This window comes from Topomyia yanbarensis, chromosome 2, assembly GCF_030247195.1.
Source record: "Topomyia yanbarensis strain Yona2022 chromosome 2, ASM3024719v1, whole genome shotgun sequence".
Lineage (NCBI taxonomy): Eukaryota > Metazoa > Arthropoda > Insecta > Diptera > Culicidae > Topomyia > Topomyia yanbarensis.
The window spans coordinates 160027539-160046704 of NC_080671.1; the positions used below are offsets into that span (position 1 = coordinate 160027539).

The 19166-nt window shown below is 36.8% G+C and overlaps 1 protein-coding gene across 1 annotated transcript in view; it reads left to right on the forward strand.

The window, feature by feature from the left end:
- LOC131679859 (CD166 antigen-like) overlaps positions 1 to 19166 on the forward strand; it is a 185875-nt gene that overhangs the window by 77028 nt on the left and 89681 nt on the right. The window contains exon 4 of the mRNA XM_058960609.1: positions 12308 to 12452. Coding sequence (XP_058816592.1) covers positions 12308 to 12452 — 145 coding nt within the window. The remainder of the gene's footprint in view (positions 1 to 12307; positions 12453 to 19166) is intronic.

Below are 19166 nucleotides of genomic sequence, written 5' to 3' on the forward strand. Positions count from 1 at the left end.
TTAGGTGTGTAAAGAAAATATAACGAAATAGAAAATCAAAAAAAAATTGGTTATTGGCCAGGAACTTGTTCTAGTTACTCCTCTGTGCGCCACGCGCTTCGCTCGTACTCAGACTTGGCTGTATGAAGATTTACACATCAGCGCGTTGTGTAAAATACACTTGCGATTAACTTTACTATTTATTGCATTTATATGTATGTTTAATTTCAGATTTATATTGACTTAATCATTTAAAAGTGTCACCGGAAGAAAAGATCTTCACTTTTAATTTGAAGTCCACGTTCGTCTCAACATAATGAAATGATTGTGTTCCAGGTATGGTTTGGTAATTTTCGAAACAATTCTGTGGATTTTTCCCTGCTCTTGCATCAGAAGACATTGGTTCGATTGGCACGTTTCCTATGTTATTCTGAGATTTGAACTTGAAACATTGCGTAACAAAGAAGCTTTCCTTGCCACCTCGTATGACTCAGTTCCATGGGCTGTTGCGCGAAAATGTCACTATGTAGGGTGAATGCAGTCAGATTTGCGGTGAAAAAAAATTAGTACAACGTTTGACATTTTTAAAATGTTGACGAGCAGCATCAGAAAAATAAATGCAAACTTTGAATGTTTTTCAAAGGAGTTAAAAGTTAAAAGTACAACGTACAAACGATACGTAACTAAACTGAAAACAATATTTAAAAAGCGTCAGAAACTGAAAAAGCATTCGTCCAACATTTTTGCGGAACTGCAAGAATCTCTCTTCAGCAATCATTTATCGCCAGAATACAAATATCACATATTAATCATTTTTAAAATTATCTCATGCAACGACCAGACAACAATATTCCCAATCGTTTGTTATTATAAAATCAATTACATAATTGAGTATAAAACAATAATAATCTTAAACAAACATAACGCATTAGCTGTGCATGTTTTCCTTAAGGGGGCGTCTGGTGTAAAGTGCTTAAACCGAAAGTGATTTTGGCTTACGATTTTGAAGGTAAGGCAACAATGAACCTCTTGTGTAATGTTAAGGTTTATTTATACATTCATTATGTACGAGAAAAAATTGCAGTCACACAGGACCACACGAGCGTTTCAAGAGTAGACGTCCAACTATTTCCACGTCGAGGAGCGCCATGGCGGATATGATAACTCTTGATAAAATTGTCTGAAACAGGAAATTCAATAAGATTTTTAAAATTTGGACTAGTAGTAGTAGATGAACAAAAAAAATTATAAAATGGTTTGAATTTTGGAAAATAGTCTTATAAATTCCGAAAAATCTGATACTTTTAACCTTCCGGAAGTCGCGCTAGTGCACTGGGTGCACGCTGCTCTGCAAATCTAGCGAAATCATCTTAGCGCACCAGTAGCGCTATTTCGATACAACTTGTCTTAAACACAGATCAATCAGCACGGACTACCAAGAATCGTTTCAGGCTTGTCAAAGTTTGCTTGGAAATCTTGAGCATGCTCGGAAAATATTTCAGTAATCATCAAACTGTACGATTATTAGCTTCATGTGAAGAATTCAACAAAGATGGCTCAAAGAATGGTATTGATATAAACGAGTTATTACTAACTATCGCCAAAAACAGAAATAGCCAAAATAAATCATCTAAAGCTTCAATCAGGCAATGTATTCGATAACATATAAAATAGTTTCAATTTGAGTCTTTTATTACAAGACTTAGCATACATTCACATTAATAAATAAATCTAATCAATCGTGAATGTTACATAGGTTATAGCATCATGTGTGTTATCACTTCTTATTCGAAAAAGTTGTTGATCATGCACAATCCCATAAATCTCTCAATAACTACCTTAGAATAAGATGGTAGATTCCACATATGAAAATGTTTTGTAAGATTGAGAGAAATCCTTTTTATTTGACACCCAATATGCCTACACTGGTCAAGTTACGGTTGAGATATTGAACAATTCAAAAAATGTAGCAAAGTTTCATGGTTTGAAAGCATTTACTAAAATTGCTATATTGCCCCTCGACCGAGTTTTCACAACATTCGTTCACGAAAATTTTTGCAATGACCAGTACTTTCCAAAACATGCCTTTGGTTTATTGAAAAAAAAATTATTGACATTCGTTTTGTGTGAATTTTCTTCAAAATTAACCAAAAAAATATTTTTTTCGCCATGATTAAAAGGTTCTATAATTAATATAAGGACTTTTTGTGAAAAACTTTTAAATGGGATTTATTCTCTAAGGTCCACAGAAAAATTAAAAAATATACTAAAAATAATTGGGCTTTGAAAAAGTTGCGAAAACCACTTATTTACGACAATTTTGCTCAAAAATGACCATTTTTCATAAATCGCATTTGCGGAACCTCTAGATGATTTTTTTAGAAACTACAAAAGTGCTTTAAATATGCTTATCTTTCATTATAGGGTTGAGCACCATGACTTTTCCAACATCGATTTTTTTGGGACTGCCTACTGGCTATACATATTATGTATCATCATAAAAAATCAAATCAATCCGTTGAATAATTATTATAATTTACTTTTATTTATTTCTAATAAATAATGAAGTTAATGCAAGTGTGTTTTACACATCGCGGTGATGTGCAAAATCTCATACAGTCAAGCCTGAGTACGAACGATTGAAAAAAGTAGGTTATTTTCAAATGGTGAAATTCAACACAAAAAAATCTCGAAATTCTCGCCTACTATGTTGAAATAAAAAAATGAGTGGCGAATATTTTTGACTAAACCAAGAAAAAAAATTATCTGGGCAAAAAAATTGTGGCAAATTTTGTGTGGAATGCCCCATATATTGTTCAATTTAAACGTAGTCAAATGTCAATTCCTCTAAAGTCTAGTTACCGCAACAAAAGAACAATTTTCTTCCGCGTTTATAAACCCGGCTCAGAAAGAAAGAAATCTATTGTAATCATGCATTGCACTAAAGTAATTTTTATATCTCCATTAAATAATGTATAGAGTGTATAACGGTTTTGAATATATGTATTCATTTATTCGATCAATTTACTAGGATGATTTAATTTTAATTACGAATACATCTTAGCTTTTTGGTAAAACGAATACACCTTAGCTATTTAGTAAAAGTCTCCCAAATATTATGCAGTCTGCATCAAATTAAATCGGGAAATCACTATTCAAATAATCTATGTTTAACCGTTTTCAACACAGGTTGAGCGATACCTTAACTAACACTTGAAAATAAATAGCGTTGAATAAGCCAACTTTTCACTCGTTTAATTTCTGCTAGTTGCACGAATGAAAGGAAACTTTGCACACATTCATCACCGAAACAGCATCGCGGGTTCGCCCCTCCCCCATCGGCGACAATGCACCAAGAATGGCAAATATGCACATGACATGCAGCGTATTAGCATTCCACAAACATATACCGACGTCGTTGACGGGTGAAAGAAACCTGGCAAAACAGCGATAGTCGGAAATCCAAAGAACAAAACACCAGCCAACATATGCACGGAACCCAAGTCGAATGCAACCCAGTTTTCGGAACGATTACGTAGTTTTTCTTCCGGTGTCACATGCATGCACTCGTGCAGCTGATGGAGAGATGAAAAGTTTTTTTCCCTCTCGATACATAGCTACACATGTGCCACCTTAGCACGGCATTCGTATAACATATACCCATAGAACCATGGTAAACTTTTTGAAAAGACAGCACTTACCATTCCCAAAGGGTAACTTAAAACTACTCTGTGATTTCGTTGAGATCTTTGTTGAGGGAATAAGTCCAGTATGCATTACTGGAACAAATTTGTACGAAACATAAACCGTGGTGTTTTGGCGGTAAAACGTTTTAGCTTTTCACATTCGTTTGACTGACTACGCATCGTTTGGATTCCAAATTTATTTTTTCTCATTATTTTTTCTCATAGCCCTGAATGCAACCATTACAAATCTCATTAGATCTTAGACAGAGCCGAGATCCAACAATAATTGCCCAAGGAAACGTGCCTTGGATGGGCTCCTGTGGATCATTCCCGGTTGCTCACAGCTGCAAATGACGTTATTTGCATTCACCCGTTGAGCCCAGTCCCATCAGCTACGAGATTAACTTTCAGATACAGCGTTTGTTTGTTCGCCTCCAGTCCGTACACACCGATGAACGGCCGAAAGGACTACGCTGAGCAGCTGCACAAGTTTGCCCATTCGTTTGCATCTTCAGCATCCGGTTTGTCCCGTTGCTGCTTCGTCAATGGAAACTTCGGGATAGCTTAGCCGGAAGAGAGAGAAAAAAACATCAACCATATTCGAAAGACAAGCGAAACCTTTTTTCCTTTCAGCTACCAAAGGAAGGAAGAAAATAAAGTGAAATAATAACAGTCAAAAGCATGGCAGTGTCGTTGCTTAAAAAACTACTGCAATGCAAAACAACGTGAAGGGAAAAAGTTTCCTGTCAAGTCTAAACATTTATTTTTGTTACATCTCAGCAAAAGGGATAGAATGGTTTTCTATTGGTCCGTTTTCTTGCTGCCTTGCACGGAAACATTTGGCGGAGTGCAGCGATTCGATGCGTTGGTGTTGGTTGCATGAACACACACCGGAAGCGACAGAAAAACATGGTCGATGGTGGTCTAAACAATATCTGAAGAAATGGTATAAGATAGAAACTTGGTGCTCTAATTGTCAAGTTATGAGTAATTTTTTATAATGTGCGCTGGTTGGGTAATGTTGTGAAACGTGGGGGTAGTTTAAGTGGTCCCAAGTTGGCATCCAACAGATAAGTCTGAGCGGATACCTACTTTTTGCCTTTCTCATATAGAAAGGTTATGCAATCACGCTGAAAAACGACAACCTAATCTCGGCCCGGAGGCCAGGAGTTCATCGAGATCGGAAAAAGTCTGCATGTGTGTGTATGTGTCAAATAATGTCACTCATTTTTTCAGAGATGGCTGAACCGATTTGCCCAAACTTATTCTCAAATGAAAGGTACAACTTTCCCATCGGCTTCTATTGAATTTTGGATCGATCGGAATTCTGGTTCCGGAATTACGAGTTTAAGAGTGCGGCCACACAGAAATTTCCCATATAAACTATAAAAAAAATTGAAAATAGATTTTTTATTTTTGATGCTTAATGTCTTTAAGGTGCATGAAACGTCGAGATTTGATGCAAACTCGAAAAAAAATTTGACGAGAATTCACTTTTTTGGATTCTTTCTCATATAGAAAGGTTATACAATCACTTTGAAAAACGTCAACGCCGAAAAACAAAATGCGGACTAAGCACTTCAATTGTTTTATTTTGTAGAACAGTTTTATTTTTTCATAAAAACTCAAAAGGTTATCTAATAAAAACTTAAATAAATCAAATCTCATATGCCGTAGCTAAACACTTTCTTCAGCAAATTTACGCCCCTATATTCAGTTCAACTATTTGAAGTGTTTCCTATAATTTTAAAATTTGTGGATTCCCAGTTGGCCAGTTTTGAAGAAAAACTAATGAAAAACACCAAAAGCTACACTTTTTACCACCAAAAGTAACACTTTTTTCAATGGTTCTGCCGCTTTTATAATCTACAATTTGTCCAAACTAACTCACCAAACTTCTCCACTTAGATCTCCAGAATAACAAAAAATGCTGAAAAAATTTCGCCACTAGTAGGGATCGTTTAAGCAAATTCACTCCGAAGAAGAAAGTGGTTCGTCGGACCCTGCTGTCGTTGTTCGCTTGGTTCCCAAAGGAAAAGATATCACCAACTTGACATTTGTGTCCTACAAAGTTGGGCTTGATCCCGATTTGAAGGATTTAGCATTGGATCCTGCGTCATGGCCGGCTGGAATGCGGTTCCGTGAATTCATTGCTGCCAAAAAACTGACTCCCTCAGCCGGGTTAGCTGTTCCCTGCCTCGTTACTTCCACCGTCCCCGGACAATGTGCACCAAGCGCGGTTGATGAAAACAACACGATACGAGTGTATTATCAAAATACGAGAGGATTAGGAACGAAGGTCGACGATGTATATTTGGCTGTTATGGATGGAAATTATGACGTTTATGATCTAACTGAAACCTGGTTGAATGATAAGATTAACTCTGTGCAGCTATTTGGCGATTCATTCACTGTGTACCGAGTTGATCGCAATACCACTAACAGTACCCGCTCGCGTAGCGGTGGGGTTCTTGTGGCTGTTTCGAACATTCTCGTCTCTTGTCGGATTGCGGAAGGAAGATTCTCTTCCATTGAGAGTGTCTGGGTGAAACTTAGCAGAGCATCTAGAAACTGTTTCATTGGAGCTGCCTACATACCTCCGGAAAAGCAACATGACTGTAGTATTGTGCAGTTTCATCTTGATGCCGTGGAATACGTCTGTTCTATCGCAGATTCTAGTGGCGAATTGTTCCTGTTTGGAGATTTCAACCAACTCGGGCTCATTTGGACTCCATCTGGTCACGATTTTGCATTCCCCGACCCGACTGCTTCGACCACCACTCTTGCGAATTGTCTCCCAATTGACGGAATAGTCTTTCATGAACTGAAACAGGTTAGTCTAATTTCCAATCATCAGACCCGCTTTTTGGACCTAGTTTTTGTCAGTGAAAGTGCAGTACGTGAATGTTCTGTTGTGGAGGCGCCCGAAATTTTAGTACCCCTTGACAATCACCATCCTGCTTTGGAAGTTTTGCTGAAGTTCCGCCGATGTCTTCGTTACGAGGACGAACCGACTCTTGATAAATTCAATTTTCGCAAGACAGATTATTCCGCTCTTCGACGCTCTCTAATGCGGATCAAGTGGAATGAGTTGCAACATTTTGCAAATGTTGACGATGCTGTAACTACAACTGTTTACTTCTGGAATGTGTTTCAGCTTCAGTCCCGAAATATCAACTTGCCAAGAAGCCACCTTGGTCCAATGAAACTCTACGCAGACTGAAAAGCTTGCGTAGTAAAGCACTTCGTGCTTTTACTAATCGACGATGTACTTTATCGAAGCGATTTTTTTCGCTCGCTAGTAACGATTACCGCAGTTATAACAAGTTTCTCTATAGACGTTACGTAAATCGCATACAACTGAACTTACGTCGGAACCACAAGGGATTCTGGTCGTTTGTTAACACTAAGAGGAAGGAAACTGGTCTCCAGCTGTTTTGCACGGCACTTTTCGAGCGTCTTCTCTCAAGATTCGGCATCGCCTGAGGTGATTGACAACGCTGTTTGAGACGTCCCTTCTGACATTTTCAGCATGGATGTTTTCGTCATCGACGATGAAATGGTTCGTTCGGCTATCCAGAAGACAAAAGCGTCCTTTGATCCCGGTCCGAGTATTATGCCTGCAGCTGTATTAAAAAAATGCTCGAACATCTTGGCTACACCACTCGCGCAACTTTTCAATATGTCGCTTCAGCAGCAAACGTTTCCAGTGCACTGGAATCCCTGTTTTCAAAAAAAGCCACAAGCGTAACGTTGAAAATTACCGTGGAATTACTTTGCTTGGAATTGAATCAAAACTGATTGAGTCACTGGTTAACGCAACACTATTTGCTTCCTGCCGACACTATAATAGCACCTGTCAGCATGGTTTCTATCCTGGCCATTCGGTGGAAACCAATATAGTGAGCTTTACGTCATTTTGTATGGATAATATGCGCAAAAAACTTCAAGTGGATGCCATATATACTGATTTGAAATCCGCCTTTGACAAAGACAAAGAAAAAACTTGGCTGCACGACTAGGTTTTGTGAGTGGCTTCGATCGTATCTCGTTCATCGTCAAGTTGCTGTTAGTATTGGCACTGCTCAGTCTGATTGCTTTTCAAACAGCTCTGGAGTTCCTCAAGGTAGTACACTCGGACCGCTGCTATTTTCGCTGTTTATTAATGACGTGGCTAGTATTTTAAATCCTGGTGGCAAATTATTTGTCGCTGACGATGTTAAACTATATTACGTAATTCGTGATCAGTCCGACTGCCTGGTACTGCAAACCGTTCTGGATATTCTTAACGACTGGTGTGTGAGGAATATGATGGTTTTTTGCATTCCCAAATGCAGTGTTATCAGCTTTCATCGCACTAGAAACGCCTTTATAATAAGTCTGGAAATCAGCTACAACGTGTTGACTACATCAAAGACCTTGGAGTAATACTGGATTATAAGCTAACTTACCATCGTCACTTCTCTGCTACAATCGACAAGACCAATCGACAACTGGGATTCATGTTTAAGATATTCAACGAATTTCGTGAACCTTTGTGTTTTAAAGCTCCTTACTGTTCATTAGTGCGTTCGATGCTAGAGTTTGGAAATGTCGTTCGGAATCCTTACCATGCTGCTTGGATCAATAGGATCGAAGGCGTTCAGAGACAATTTGTCAGATACGCTCTGCGTTTCTTGCCATGGAGTGATCCGCAAAACTTCCCGCCGTATGAAGACCGCTGTCGTTGGTTAGGCTTGCACACCCTTGCTGAAAGGAGAATGACATCGCATGCAGTCTTTGTGGCCAAAATACTGCTAGATTAATACGACGTACCTGACCTACTAGCACAAATGCATTTCTATGCGCCATAGCGTACTTTTCGCCAAAGAATGGTGCTCGTTCCTGAAATGAGACCAACTGACTATGCTGCCAACAGTCCTGTCATCGCAGTGGTTCGGAGGTTCAACGAGTTTTCCGAATTATTTGATTTTAACCTCACCGCATCTGTATTTAGAAGACGAATTGAATCACACTAGTTTTAGGAAATTTCATTGAGACATATGTTAGATGAATATTTTTTTACAAATACAATAGCATAACCTCATATATAGGACTAGTTCGCGACAAAATCTGGATACCTAAAATATTTCCTTCGACGCAATTTTTGAAAGCGTTTTTACATATCAATGCATTATGTGTTTCTAGATAGAACAGACGTACGTTCATATATGTAACCAATATTTCATTGATTGATTGAATATTTCAAAAGATCTATGTGGTTTTAGATATCCAGATTTTGTCGCGAACAAGCCTTGAGTTTCACACTCATGATGAGTGTGATGATTTTGTTTATCTACCCGCCACCGGCCTTTCAGCATCGTCGTTGCCAGGATGGCCAACCCTACGGATTTTCCCGTAGATCTACGGATTTATGTCATTTCTACGGATCTACGGATTAACGTGAGGAATATACGGAATTTTCATAACTTCTTCAGAAGTCTACGGAAGTTTAGTAGAAATAATACGTATTCGATTTTTTAATTCGAACACGTCTAATAATTGTTGCACTTGCTTCAATCGAAGCGGAATCATTGGATGTATTTCAGCTGGAATACGCCAGAGTTCTGAATAATATTCGATTTTTTACTTCACATTTAAATTTAACAGTTCGAAGATACTTGTTAATTTGGAGTACAAGTCAACGCTAATCCCTAGAATATACGATGTTCAGTTTCACGAAGCAGAAGGGGAATGTCGTTGCGACCTGTTTTGTGCCAATATTATCTTTTGGTTACAAATGCGGATATTTTCAAAAACATTCACCAAATATTATCGAATCCTAAAACTTAACTTTATTGAATTTCTGAGAAACATATTACCTATTATCGATGGACTCAATAGATTATGCTAATCGGATAAGTCCAAAATATTGTTGACAAAGAATGTGAAACAAATTTTGGGATATTTCCAAAAAATCTTCAAATTGATCTAGAATGTTCAGTTCCAATAAATGTAAAAAACTTAAAATTCAACAGTGTTGGATTTTCAATAAAGCACTTTTTACAAGGATACGAACCAATACGATGAAATAATGGCTTTCGATTTCATAAATTGCTTCTTAGAACACAACCTCGGATTTCTGGATCAATTTTAGACTTTTCAAGAAAGGTATATCGTTACGCCGTTGATATGCAGGGTATTACGCGCAACGTGTCGCCGGGAAGCTACCTAAACTAAACTTCATTGAATTTCTGAGCAAAATATTACCTACTTGACTTGCATTTATATGAATTCCCAGGTGCACTTCTTGCAAAATGATGTTCTTATCCTTAACCCGGGTTAACCAGCTTTCTATTACACTTAGACAATTTGGATAAGATTAACGGCTTGTTATTGTAAACTCAGTTTACATTTTGCCATGGCAAAGGGACGAACGATTGTCTTGCCATGTTTTGAACCTAAATTCAACTGACATACGCTCTAAGAGCAAATGGCAAATTTATTTTTAACCAATATGTAGCAAGTATTGTTTTCTCGGAACATCTTCCTTGTTTTGGCCTTGTACCAACAACTATTCGTAGAATAGTAGCGTGGCGATACGGCGACTTCTCAGATCATCTACATGGGTTTTCCATCAGACTCTTGTTTAAACCCCCTCTCTTTACCATTCTTTCGTGTAAAGCATTGTTTAATACCTTTCCAGCTCATTCACGCCATAATAAATTGCAGATGATGGTGTGGTTGCTGTCACAGAACTACAGATTTGCAAAAATCGTTGCATCTAGAAAAATCTTTACAATTGAGGTATAAATCCGGGCATCGAGTTCACGAAGAAGAAAATCGAAAGAAGTTTTCAAGGAAATGTGGTCCAGCTCAACTTCACCTTATACCAGTGAATGGAAAGATTGCTGAAATTTTTGCATTCATGTACTTGAAGGCTGGTTCGACTTTAAAAAATTGAAGGGGATACATTTGGTATCGAAAGACTAAATGTCAACAAAGGATTAATTTTCTTCGCACATGAATTCTTGGTAGGTAAACTTACAAATGTATTGTATTTAATAACGATACTCTCAGTAATTAAGCATGGGAACTACTGTTTCCGTTATACCGCGAACGACCCCAATTTTCAACTTAGAACAAATACAGTTCGCGTATTGCCCAAGGTTTCCTTTCCATTTGTGGGATATCTCTTCTCATCTAGTCAGCTGATGCGAGGTAATGAAGCTTTGATGACTTGTCGAGTTTCAATCACAAAGCAGACAGTAAACTTTGCGTTTGTGGCAAGGATTTCCGAGCCATCGAGCATATTGTTTGGACGTGGACAAAATGTCATAGTCTCAAGTGCCGCTCAGAAAATTCGTTACGTTTTCGAAGTAGATCCTTATTCGTGATATCTTGGCAAGCCGGAACCTGTCGTTTATGTCGTTGATCTATTATTTTTTTAAAATCATAAGTAAGTAACTTTTAGATAATGTGGGACTCATATTTTCGATTAATCGCATATACCAGTCATCGAATTTATGCAACACAGCTCAGTACTTTTCGTATTAAGTGTGGATCAACAACGACGTAAAGCATAGCAATGCTAACATGCTTCTCTCTTTCGCGGTCCGATACACTGATCTCTCCGCTCATCGGCCCAGTATAAAACAGAGTCAGTGTTCGTTCTTTTGTATGTAAAGAATAATAGGCAAATCTAAAAACGACGAGACGCGACGATAACACAAAGAGTAGTAACTTAACTCATCAACAGAAGATCTTCTCCATAATTATGTTGTTTCTTAAACTGATTATTAAAAAAAGAAAACATGAACCATTAAAAAAAAAGAAAATAAATTCTTAGTCCAAAAAAATAAAAACTATTTCCTGATGTAAAAAGGCAAAGTTTTAAGTGAAGTTTCCGAAAAAACGTTCCAAAGCTTCAACGCAACACGAAAAAGTGATATTGGTTAAACACTAACAAATAATCTGGGATCTTTTCCCTCGCAGATCGAGAGCGGGAAAAACAGATGCATTTACGCTCCCGGTGATTCGTGTTAGGCATAACTAAATTAAAGTAGGTAGACATGCACAAATACTGCGAAAAACTATTTCAATCAAACCATTTACAAGCGCATATAAATATTGTATCTCTAACATTACCTGCCCATCCGCCGCGGATAATTAAATTAACGGGATGGAAATATAAAATTTCTCATAAGGCACACGCAAAAAGAAAAATATTGTTGACATAATTGCAAACATGAAACAATTTGACAAACTGTAATTTACGAAATGACGAAACATAATCGTGCTCTGTTTAATTTTACATGAAACATACACTTTACAAGCACAATGACATAAAATTCAGGACAAATGCTATATGTGGAATAGAATTAAGTGATTTACAAAATTCAACGCCATGTAAAATTAAAAGTAAACGTAAAACAAAGTCATTTTTGATGCTCGTATATGTCAGGGTCAGGAGGCGTAAATTTACGCTACAATTTTTTCTAGGTATGTAAGCCAGCCTATTATAGAAATACAAACGAATAATCTGTTAATAACTGGTTCAATGGAAGTAAAGCTCGCTTCAAATCTACTATTTGCAATATATTTATCAGAATAAATTAGCTCAATCTTTTATTTACCAATTTTCATTGTTATCTACTTTCAAGGAGGAAATTCTCAACAACACAACCCGTTCCGAGCTGAGCTTTGTACCGACCACGGAAGACGACGGCAAACTGATAACATGCCGAGCGGAAAATCCAAATGTCACGGGGCTGTTTCTGGAGACTTCCTGGAAGATTGAAGTAGTGTGTAAGTATACCAACCCCAGGTAGAAACAATATAAGAGACAAAAAATACTCGACGAAGTGTACCGAAGTGTTACGATCCAACCATTAACTCATATGAAAAATGTCACCATTAAACTGCAGCTTACCGCTCGAGTAAACCTTCGTTTTTGTATCCCGAATATACCTAAACGAGCACCATTCAATTCCGAAGCTTCATTCTTGTCAGACACAGCACCACATAAGCTGCAGAGGATCACTATACCATGGCTCCATGGATATAACCGTAGGAAGAAATTAATTAAATTCAAATTCGAACCAACGTGCTCGTAAAAACTAACAGGTCTAATAACGCTCCATAGAACATTTCCGCCAAACTACGGCATACTCGCGGAGATAACTGCTCTTGGCACGTTCGCAACACCTAGCGGCCTCGCCGGTAATAGGAGGAAGGGTTTTTTTATTATCAACGTAATTGCGGTTCCGATTCGGAACATTTGATAAAAGTTTATCTATTGCAGCGCGACGTTAGAGAATTCGTAATAGTGGATGGGTATTTAATGTCATTTGCCAAGCTTTTTAGCGCGCAATGTAGCTAGCCGGAAATGAGAACCCGCTGATGATGAAGGTCGTCTCCAGAAGCAGATTTTACCGTCGCCTACAGTGCACATTTAGAGCTCATAACAGTTACCAGAGCGCGCGTTGCCATCATAATCGAAAATGAATTAACTCGATGGTATCATATATGAGAACAGAGCCATCGGATCAACGATGACGAACCAAATGTCAGCGGGTGCGGTGGAAAGCCAGATATGGTTTAATCGTTTGGAAATACCCTATCAAGTGGTTCATCGACTCCATGCTCAAAATGGTAATAGTTATTCGAGAGACCTATGGAATGGTGTTAATATAAGAGGGCTTTGGCGAAACGGGCACTCTTTTAGTAGAGTCGTTTTCGTTCCGTTTGTGCTAAAATGAAACGAGCTTAGGATGATAAATGTGTAACATTTTGAGCTGATTTTCACTCTATCACATAGCGGCGGTCGTTAAAGTAAATTGCAGTAACTATGTTTATGGTGGAATGTTACTCGATGCTTGGTTGTATTGATGCAATTTATTTGTGATCAACTTCGTGTGGGGAAGCAGAAAACTTTTCAACACTGAATCGGATCTCGAATTTCATATTCGGTGCAAATAATATGAATTTTTAAAATCACTATCAGTTAAAAATTAATGGTGTCACTAAATTGAATGTTTCGATATATCAAATTTGATCAGACGTATTCCATGGGTGTAAATTTGTCGGTTATTGGATCTGGTGAACAAGTTTAAAGTATGCTGATGGGTGCAGAAACCACCAGCACAACGGACATACTTTGTAAACAGTTCCAAAACTAAGACAATAGATACTAAAGGTCCCAAAAATATATTATCAATTACAAGAGAGGCATATGGCAAGTGCATCGACGAATTGAATTTATTATTATTAATTTACAATTTCTGTATTTTTATTTTCTATAGTTACAAAAACAAATATTCAAGAGTTCATAGTATATCAAGGTGCTTGAAAATGCAACGCATTCTAGACTACACGTTTACAAGGAGTAGAAAACGCTGAATTGGAATTAGTAGACAAATTTCGAAAAAGCCCGTCTTACGAAACTTTACACGCATTTGCTACTCACGCTATTATGTTCTGCCGTGATGGAGAACGAAACCGACGTCAAGATTATCTCCATGGATAGGGATATATCAGTGCAAAATCCAAATTTATTATTCCAAAGAATGTCCGAACAAAGTGAATGTCGAAATTTGCTTTAAATCTTCGGATCAGGCAGGCGATATGTAGATGCGGTCCTATTTTCATGATCAGGCGTCTTACTGCTATTACTAGTTCTGTGACATCACCCGAAGTTTGCGTTAACTCAACTTTATGAAATTTTCTATTTAAATGATACTTATCATGTCGTAATCATAAAAATCCTGAGAAAGACACTTTTTTTCGTTTGACTCTCGTGGAGAATAGGTTACAGACTATCTTGGATAATATTATCAGACAACCGAGAATATCGAGAATATCAGACAACCGAGAATTATTTATCTATTTAAGTAGATTCTTTCACAGATTCAAATATTTCTAAAGAAATTGATACTTTTTATATCATTGGACTTACGAATTAAAAATATCGCAGACAAATTCTTCTAGTTCGGAAAAGTTTCTAGATCCCTAAAGCTATGGTAAAAGTCAAAATGTGCATAAAACTATGGCAAAAAACTAAGGGAATGTGGTCGGTTGTCGGCACCCTTTTGTCTTTGGCTCATAACATTTCTCCAACCGCATAATATAGGGACATAAGCATGCCAATACCAATACTAATAACTAATAAAGGAATTTAATTTATTCCGTCAATATGAAAAATGCTACTGACAATTTAGTGAAATGATCATTTTTGCCATTTGGAAAAAAGTGGTCGATTGTCGGCACCCTAACAAAATTTAATAATAATTTCTCATCAGAAACACAATGTGTGTATGTGAAAAGCTGCTATTAAAAATCCGTCATAATAGATATGATGGATTTTTTATTACAAACAAATCTGAAAACCTCTAATCTGGGTGCTTTTAGAATAGATATGTCGCCATCTTGGATTTCAAAATGGCATCAGACATCGATTTATGGCATCGACTCATAAAAACCGTGATGAAAATATCCATATTGATTAATAGGATATAGCAAATTCCGCTAAACCGGATGTCGCCATCTTGGTTTTCAAAATGGTGTCAAAAATCAGTCTGTGGCATCTACTCGTAAAGCACGTTCCGAAAATACTCATATTAAGAAGGTTACAGTGAATTCAGATTTACCTCAAAAATGGGGTGCCGACAACCGACCATGTTTAAGTGCTGACACCCGATTTTAGTAACCTTTTTGAAAACTGAACCAAAAAAAAAATTGTGGCAAACATTTCGTCGCCATTCAATGTTGAATCACAATATAGAATAAATTCACTTCATAAATATTCATATGCGCATATTGTTTCGATCGATTTACTTCCTTCTATAACACTAAGCAAACTTTTGAGTAGATTTTAACTTGTTCGAAAAATATTTTGGTTGTAAAACAGAACTTGCGAAACTGCTTCGGCTATCGTCACAAAAATAACGTGCGAATAAAGGGGAACGGCGCCTAAGACGGACACCTTAATGTTAAATAGCAAATGCGACTCATCCATTGATGCTTTTCTCAAAAATTGCACGTAAACCGTGATTTGAGATCATCAATATAAGAACTTAAACTAATAAAATTTCAAACAGAAATATGTTCAAAATGTTTTTAAAAAAGAGGCCCAAACTCGTCATTTCAAAAGTGGTATGGGAGAGATGGACATCTGGGGTGAGGTGCAGCAATGGTAAAGATGGACATAGGATAAGGGCAGAGTGAGACGCTTCTCGACCAATAAATTTTGCTTTCTGTCAGTACATCACAATGTAGCGATCAGGGTTCCCATATTCACAGATTTTTCTGTAATGTCACAGATTTTTTGAATAATTTTGGATCACAGATTCTTTTTCACAGATGACAGATTTTTGGCATTTCGATGAAAATTTCACAGATTTTTACAGATTTTTGGAAATATTGTGATTTTCCACAGATTTTTAGGAAATTTATAACAGATTTTAACAGATTTTTTCTGGTTTAGTCATCACAGATGGTAAAAGAATTTTGCTGACCGAAACACAGATTTTAATGTGGTATCACTGGTAGCGAAAACAAAAAATAGCCCAAGGGTATGCAATTTGACGGCATTCTGCTATGTATTGGCGTAAGAAATATGTCTATCTTTCCCTATCCTAGTGTGTCCGTCATACCCAACATGATACAAATTTTAATTTTTTTTTTTTTTTAAACATGATACAAATGTTTCTGTATTCAGAATAATTATGTAAAATGTCCGTTTTTTCGCCAATCAAATGTTAAATACCAGATTTCAATCGTTATTTTCTACTATCTAAAAATAATGTCCATTACCCCACTGTCGAAAAAACAAATTGTTTTGCTCGTATATCTTATATTTGTCATACTTGTCAGTCGGTTGTCACGGTAAAGATAGATACGTCTATCTTTATCAGGACACATGTTAGTGAACTCGGGTGATTTGTAGTTATTCTGCCTAAGCTCGACCCTCATTGACAGAAGACAAAGATTAAGCCCGTACGATATTAAGCCTCTTCAAATGACCCTGCCACTTCTAGTTTTCCGATCTGTTTACTTCACATCCTTGCTCTCACTTGACTACTATGGCTCTAACTTGCCCTACCCAGTAAGCTCTGGCTAATTGAATGTCGTTAAAATGTTAAAAAAAATTGTCATGCTTGATTATCACAGTACCTTACAGAAGCATCTGAAATCTTTTAAAAATGTTACCGCATCATTACATTTTTATTTAATTTTGCAGTTTGTGAGAAACGTAAAGTGTCCGCCTTACCCACCATGTTCGTATTAGCCGACTTTCCCCTAACACACAAGTAAAATTTGTCAGAATGACCATATCTGCATTCTGTCAAAAGTTACATAAGAGTACCGACAACCGGCCAGTGCTGGCAACTGGCCACTTTTCCCTACTGATATGACTTCAAAGCAAGAATAAGCTCTATTGACTTTCAGCAATCTTGCAAAATCGTTGGGACTTGATAAGATTACCTAGATTAAGCAAATATTGTATGTGAACATTTGAAAGTTTCATTACGGAATTCGTGGATTTTTGGATGATTTAATCTACTAATGGAAACTACCCAGAATTTATTCTACTGAGGAAAACTGCCCAGAAAATCACATAGCACTGATTACTGAAAACTTCTAATTTACGCAAAATGTGTTAAATATAACATGAATGTCATCATCAAAATAACTAGAAACTATAACTATGAGTGATCTTAATAATTTTAGCATCACTTATTTCCGACACATGGAAGATAACACATCGCATTTACTACAGTTTTTTTTTGGAGTTGTCGGTTTTTAAATTACGACATATTATCCGTTTCCTGTGAAACTTTTGCAAACTTTTTGTCAACTCGTTAAACAAGTATGTTGACACTTATCTGCTTAGTAAATGGTTTGTTTTTGAATAAAATAGTTCTTGATTTTTTTTACAATCATCATCAAGATTGGAAGAGATATATAACTTCTTGAAGAAAGTTGTAATGTTCGTCCGATTACTGGTTTGTTTTACCACTATTTAGGAAATAGTTTCAATTAAGGTTGTTGCACATAACGCATCAAAGTTGTACGGATAACGAAGACGAAAATGTCGTTGTACTCAAACCGAAATGAGAAGATCAGAGCGCAATTCCGAAAGCACTCATGTTGAGTGTATAGAAAAGATAGAAGAGGTGCTCTCGAGTCGATTTCAATATGTTATGTCTTTTTTAATCTTTCTTTCTGATTTAAGATTATCCCTCTCATTTTATTCATTGACGAGCAGAAGCAGAACGAAAGACTGCCATATACTGAAGACATGAAATCCCAACTAATTGGCTTCGAGATTCAACCAGTCACAACATTTCAGTCGCTCATCGTGATTGCCGATTGATGTCTGTATCAGAGTTAAAAATATTCAAATTCATTGAATGAAAATTGATCATATTCAGCCGCATTCATTTTCAGTATTCAGTGACGCAGCTGAAAACGTCAAACGAACAAACCGCCCATTCATCCATGCATATTTTCATTCGGTTCCGATTATTACACGAAGCGACAGTGTAGCAACAAATCAATCGCATCAAAGTAGGCCCTGGCACCATGTAAGCCATGATGATTGTTGTTTTATATGCTTTATCGGCATTTGAAAGCATTTTCCTAGATAATTAGTGTAATGAATATATTGTACGACATTCAACTGAATGAATAAGATGGATAGTTGAATGAATATTTTTTCTATTCACCGCGAGCCGCAACATTGTCATTTTCAGCCGTCAAAAAAGAGCTTCGATTATTTTTAACTCTGGTCTGTGTGCTGTATTGTCACGTCATTTTCAAACATACATGGACATTAATTGAAATTAATATTTTTATTTGCATTATATTTGATGTTTTACCAATTTTTGACCTGTCCATTTTTAAACGAATTTTTCTTTTACACGTTAGTACGGAACAAATTCCTTGTAAAAATGAAATGAAGTATCAATAAAAATGACATTGCGTTAAAATGACGCGAAACGAAATTATTTTCTCGGCTGTATCGTTCTCAGGCAAATTGAAATATTTTTTGAGTACCACGCTTGAATGTGATGCCTGGTGTTTATATTAAGAGTACCGAGAACACAGTGTGCACTGAACTTTTACAGAAATTCAAAATTGTGTACAATTCAAAAACTTATCATTTAAATAACAAATATATATTTCCAAGACAAAAAAAAATAATAAAAATTATAAAACGAGTTTTAATGGTGGACGTGGACATGTCCCTTGCTAATTAAATGCCGTAACAATTGTTGACAAATTAACTTAAAAGGTCGTTAACAAAAAATGGTTAACAAAATGGTAAAAATAGAATTTACCGTGATGGGGATCCATCGTCGCAGCTTTGAGTGAAAGCTGCCGACACCGTGCGAATCAGCAACACATGTGACCATATATCACAGACGCTGAGACAGTCACAATAGTTGATAAAATAAAAACACTCAGGCAGGCAATTGGTGAGGGAATAAAAAACAGGCTCATTCAATGAGTTTCAAC